Here is a 6,128-nt window from a genome sequence, read left to right on the forward strand (position 1 = left end):
CCTGTAACATAATTTAATGATTTATATATAGTATTACAACTGATTATTATAAATATTTTTTATTTTAAACTTCATATGATTTTTAATTAATATGAAAATCAATGGCACTTTGATTATACACACATACACACAAACAAACAAACTTCATATCAGGTTATCGCGAAATGAATAAAAATTCACTTCTACATGTCAGGGTAAGCCATTAGGGAGAATGCTACATTTCATTTTATTAGCTGAGGCATGTTTACGCCACACTGCAGGAGCACGTGAGAGACTTTTATTTTGAAGCGCAATTATTTGCTGCTCCTTTCACTCTTTATTGTTTCTGTCTTCACGCCTCATACTTTACCGCGTTCATGAAGGGCTGATGCAGAGGAAGTATGTATCAAATCACCTTTTAAACGAATTGTTGTAGTGTTTAGAAACTGTTTACCCCTAAAAACTATATTTTTTCATATTTTGTTAATTGTCGTGCTAGAGTCTCAGCGTAGAGTTTGCCAGGGCAGCATTTCACAAGTGCACATGCATGAAAAGCTCATATAGTGTAACTTAACTCAACATTATATCTAGCTAACATGGATTAGAATACTAATAACATGTCACAATCACAACTGAATTGTGTGTTGTCTTTACACATAAAGCATTGCACCCTTATTCAAATCAATCAGATGTTTTGGAATCCATTATGTGGCTGCTGATATACTTTGTGTAATTATGAAAGCTTATGGTTTGGTAGAGGATCAAATGCAGATATGACACCATCAAAGGACGGCATGACCTCCCTCATCGACAAGACCATAAAAATGAGGAGAGAGGAACAGGCTCGGCAGGTTGTCCTGGCATGGGCCGTGCTGAACGTGTCTCTGGCTGGGATGATCTATACTGAGATGTGAGTTCAGATATGCCCCTAATGTGCAGGGTTGCCAACTCTGACGCATCTGGCGTGACACTCACGCTTGGACTTCATCGTGATATTGATGCTGAAAGCGTGAGTGTCACGCCAGATGCGTTAGAGTTGGCAACCCTGAATGTGGTTTCAGTGTCTTCTAAACCACGGGTAACCTTGTCTTATAGGTCTGGAAAGCTTCTAAGCAGATACTACAACATAACCTACTGGCCCATCTGGTATATTGGTAAGTGAATGATAAGAGCTCAAAGCGTGTCAGTGATCTGGTATGCTGTTTTTCATCTGACTGGTTTTGTTGGACAGAGCTTGGCCTGGCATCCCTGTTCAGTCTCAATGCGCTTTTTGACTTCTGGAAGTATTTCAAGTACACCATGGCCCCGTCCACGATCACCGTCAGTCCAGAACAACATCAACTACTTGGACTCAGGGGTTCAGGTGAGTTAGCTGGCATCAGGAAAGAAGTGTTTTGGGTAAAAACAATCATGCAAAATGCTATTTCTCACCAAAAAGACAATTTCTTGCATGCATTTACACTGCCCCGTAACATAATTGCTTAATGAATGCCGATTACAAAAATAGTAGCTGTTTTACTCTAGCATGTCTCATATGGATGATTTGTTTTTTTATGCCTAATCATGATTTCAGTGTTAAAAAATTACAGCCCGGGACAGAAGAAAATGCAAACAGGTGTTTTCTGCTACATCTGTGGGTTTTACTACATCCAAACAGCAACAGAATAATTTTTTAAGTTCTTTGACATTAAATGATGTATTTGAACATATTTTTCCACTCTCTGATGATTAAAATAAATAATAAAATAAATACATTATAAAATAATTGTTATAACAAACAAATATTATTTATTATAATAAAAAATATTATTTCATAATCATGAACTAATCAGATTTGCTTTAAAAATATGTAGTCTGCTGCTTTGGTAGTTGTGGAAACTAATCTTTCATTGCTGTGTTAACAGGGATTCAAACCTCTCCACCTCAGAAACAAGAAAAGAAAGAAGCTTCAGTCTCAGTGCAGTCGTCGCCCCTGCAGGGACAGAATGTACTCAGTTTTAGCCCTGCACGAACCTCAAGCACCAGCCCTAAGTTTTCCCCCAGCTGTGTGTCTGGGTTCAGTCCACCTCTGAGCAGCCCTTCTTCAGCAGGAGGACCCTTCTCACCCTCCATGGCATTTGGCAAGGTTAAGTACTTTGAAAAACTTCTTTAAAATTGTATTTTTTGATATTCTATTGTTCTCACACCCATTGCATTTCCTCTCTTGCTTTTTATGTCTGCAGGTGTTGAACTATAGTCCATCTCCAGGCTCTTCTCCGTACCCAAGCATCCTCGGACCAGCAGAGGGCACCAGTCTCCGTGCTCGCTATCGCACATCCCCATCAGTCTTTAATTCGCCTGGAGGTAAGGAGGACTACATCGATGACCTGAAGACTTTGGAAAAATTTTTACATTCGGAGGAGGAGAAAAGCCACCACAGTCAATTGGGTAAGAGTCCTGCAGGGACATGAAGATGCTGAACCAAACTGTGGCTGTGCTAAGCAGTGGCCTACAACATTTTCTTTGCAATATTTAGGGAGTCCAGAGTCAACATCTCCAAGACACAGTCCATCGTTCTGGAACTACAGTCGTTCTGTGGGAGATTACGCACAGAGCCTGAGGAAGTTTGAGTATCAGCCTGCCTGCCGTTCACAGGCACCGTCTGCCCATAAAGACGACACGGAGTTGGGCTCCAAACAAGCTGCTGAAGAGGTGAGGATCAACTGAATTCAAGATATCTAATCATCTTTGATCCTCGTTTACTTTGCATTATTTGTAAGGTTTCTTTTTCTTTTCTTTTCTTTTTTTAAAGAGTATTTTAAAGTAGAGTTTTGCAATTTATTACAGGTCTGGGCAAGAATCACGACCAGTCGTGTGGTGAAGGATAGTATTGACAGCTGGACTGCTAAACTGAGAAATGTGAGTTCTAATTAATTAATTAATTATAAATAATGTATAAAATGGTGATTATTAGTATTATTAATTTAGCTTGTTTCAGTATTTATTTATTCTTTATTACTCATTTTTATTATTATTATTATTATTGTTATTATACATTTAATTGTTTATTATTATACATTATTTATATAATTTATTATTATTATTATTATCATCAATAATTACTTATTTATTTTAAGATTTTCTTTTGAGCCATGAAGTTTGTCAATAGTCTGGAAATTTTGTCCATATATTTTTAGTATTTATTTATTTATTCTTTATTACTCATTTTTATTATTATTATTAATATTATTATACATTTTTTATTTATTATTAATATTATTATTATACATTCAATTGTTTATTTATATAATTTATTTATTTATTATTATTATTATCATCAATAATTATTTATTTTAAGATTTTCTTTTGAGTCATGAAGTTTGTCAGTAGTCTGTAAATGATGTCCATATTTTTTTTTACCTTTATACTTGTTCCAGTGGATAAATGACACCATTCTAGTTCATCTGGTCGGAGAGATGGACTCGGTCAACAGTCAGCTCAGGAGGATGGGTTGCCCTGAGCTCCAGATCGGAGGTAATTGTCTTTTCTGCCAAAGATATTTAGATTGTAAACCTTTCTATTATGTCTCACTTCTGTTGCCCTTGTATTATGAAGAGGCCAGCATCAGCAGTCTCAAACAAGCTGCTGTGGTCAAAGCTTCTGCAATCCCCTCCCTCAATGCTATCGTACAGTATCTGGACATCTCATCAAACCAGGAGTATCTGGTGGAGCGAATCAAGGGTGAGCAGAATACACAACTGTCTGGGATTAAACATAATATTTAGACTTACCGTGGTTTTGTCTCATGAACAGAGATGATGCTACTGTACTGCTAATGTTCATTTGTATCAATGCTCTTTGCAGAACTAGCCCACAGCGGCTGCATGAGCTCTTTCCGTTGGAATGGAGGAGGAGATCTGAAAAACCGGAAATGGGACACAGACCTTCCGACAGATTCTGCTGTGTGTTCTTTCAAACATTTGCAGCATTTGAATGCCATATTACCAATGCATTGCAGTTTAGATGAGAGCATAACAAATAATATTGACGTATTGCATTTACTTTTACCCTACACTGATGCAAACACTTTGACGAACACAGATCCTGATGCATGTGTTGTGTACGTACCTGGACTCGCGGCTTCCTCCACATCCTAAGTATCCCGACGGAAAAACCTTTACATCCCAGCATTTTATACAGATGCCTGATAAACCAGGTGTGCATAGACTGTGTGTTATATTGAGTTTTATATCAGTTTTAACATAGAGATACTATTGTAGATTTCGAATTAGTTTTAATATTTTAGTTTTAATTACATTTTGTTTGTAATTTTGTTGTGTATTTTTGACATTTTAATTTGTTGATATTTACAGTTTTATATAGTTTAACACTTTTTTTTTTTAAATCAAGCTAACTAAATGAATATTACCTTGCCAACTACTTGAATGTGTATGTTATTTGATATTTAATGTTTTAACTATAATAACTTTTTTTTTTACAGCCTGTTTAATTTGACTTTTGCTTTTTATGTGTGAATTTCTAACAGACGTGTCCAATGAGAACTTGTTTTGCATTCATCAAAGTAGCACAAACCCTCCTCATTATCAGCTCGTCTACCAGGGCCACATCTACAGCTTGCCTAAGGTAAGAACATACTCTCCAACCATAATGACAGGGGAGTAACTTTTCTGTGATTATTGCTTTTATTGTGTTTCCACAGGGCAGAAATAACTTGTTTCATACCATCCTAATGTTTCTCTACATTATCAAAACCAAGGAGTCAGGCATGCTGGGGTGAGTGTAGATCTATCATGTTATCTGTGATCTGCATCGTTTTAAGGAATTTTGTAGCTGGAATAGTTGTTTCTGTTTTTGGATTGCTATTTGGAATCTGAAAGTATGTGCTACATTGAAGTACGAAATGGATCACCCCCCCCCCCCCCCCCCCTTTTGTACCAGGAGAGTGAATCTAGGTCTTTCAGGAGTGAATGTACTCTGGATCTTCGGGGACTGAGTTTGTCATGTTATTGGAGAAAAACACTGCACAAGCCTTGGGATGTGTTAAAGACAGTTTTTTTTACTTTTATAATCTTGTGATTTTGCATGTTTTTGAGATGCATTATACTGTCACATTACTTCCAAACTTAATGCAAATACAGAATAAACACAAAGTCATTTTAGCTGAAACAAATGTTTTAAATTTCAACACAGAGATATTTATGACTTGAAATGGTGTCTAGTTCCACTGGATTTTGTATACATATTTTTTTGTATTTCATTCATCATACAAGAAAAACAATGTAGTTTATTCATGAATGTAAATTCTTTGTTTGGTTTGGCTGGGTGCTCACTACAGAAGTTATGATTTTTTTTATGAGTTATAAAGTAGTTACTGGTAGTTTTTCTTCATGCACTTGTAATGACATACAACCATGAACAAGCATAAGTCATATGTACTTTTTAAATACATTTTGGTGTAGTAATGATCATTTATTTGCTCTCAGTGATGGGCTTTTTTATTTGTCTTCACTGTTATTTTGACAAACTACAGAAGAGCTGGGATGATCTTGAATGCCAGATTACATATTTGACAAGAAAAGTTTGTTGTTTGTATTTTATAGTGTGTCTGAAGTGAAACTTGAAATGGGATGAGCTTTCACTTTTGTCTTTGGTTTTCACATTAATAAATGCCAAGCACTGTTCTTATATCTATTTTTTAACTCTATTCCCAGTGTTAACCACTGGATGGTGCTGCACACCTACAAATGGTTATAAATGGTAAGAATATATTTGTCTTATTTTAATATTTTATAAAAGCTTTTATAGCAGTTTCACTGGTACTGCAACTTAAATTTCCTAGAATCCCGACTGTAATGTGTGCGAAAATATAAGAAATGTTTTAAGAAGTCTTCCGTATTTTACAGTAGTCAAACTGAATAAAAACATGTTATTCCTGGAAGTACCTTGTAAATATCACATGATAATTATTCGGTATCATTGTATTATCTGTTGCCATCGCTGTACCATTGTAATGACAGCACTTTTTGGGAGGTCAAAGTTATAGTTGTAAGCGTTTGGTATTAAAAAAAAAAAATATATATATATAATAGTTATTACTATATGAAAATAATGAAATGTAGTGTTTGAAGTAAAAAATAAATAAATAAATA

At 35.5% G+C, this 6,128-nt stretch overlaps 1 protein-coding gene across 2 annotated transcripts; it reads left to right on the forward strand.

The window, feature by feature from the left end:
* Positions 1-266: 266 nt before the first annotated feature.
* On the forward strand, positions 267-5,557 carry LOC132098694 (transmembrane protein 209-like). 2 transcript variants are annotated; one of them, XM_059504827.1, is made up of 15 exons: positions 267-378; positions 737-889; positions 1,075-1,133; positions 1,211-1,342; positions 1,884-2,104; positions 2,202-2,406; positions 2,495-2,670; positions 2,806-2,877; positions 3,396-3,492; positions 3,574-3,699; positions 3,823-3,920; positions 4,060-4,174; positions 4,505-4,602; positions 4,679-4,752; positions 4,918-5,557. In XM_059504827.1, exons 1-15 carry the CDS (start codon positions 368-370, stop codon positions 4,970-4,972), a joined length of 1,692 nt encoding a protein of 563 aa, XP_059360810.1. In that variant the 5' UTR covers positions 267-367; the 3' UTR covers positions 4,973-5,557. The 2 variants fall into 2 exon arrangements, with proteins under 2 accessions (XP_059360810.1, XP_059360809.1); XM_059504826.1 differs by having other exon boundaries at positions 269-378; positions 722-889.
* Positions 5,558-6,128: the final 571 nt, after the last annotated feature.

This window comes from Carassius carassius, chromosome 22 (genome assembly GCF_963082965.1).
Source record: "Carassius carassius chromosome 22, fCarCar2.1, whole genome shotgun sequence".
Classification (NCBI taxonomy): domain Eukaryota; kingdom Metazoa; phylum Chordata; class Actinopteri; order Cypriniformes; family Cyprinidae; genus Carassius; species Carassius carassius.

Bases quoted from the DNA above. Each gene is read 5' to 3' on its own strand.
- LOC132098694 (XM_059504826.1), top strand. The intron at 2,878-3,395 runs GTGAGTTCTAAT...TACTTGTTCCAG, and splicing joins GGACTGCTAAACTGAGAAAT to TGGATAAATGACACCATTCT. The intron at 4,175-4,504 runs GTGTGCATAGAC...AATTTCTAACAG, and splicing joins ACAGATGCCTGATAAACCAG to ACGTGTCCAATGAGAACTTG.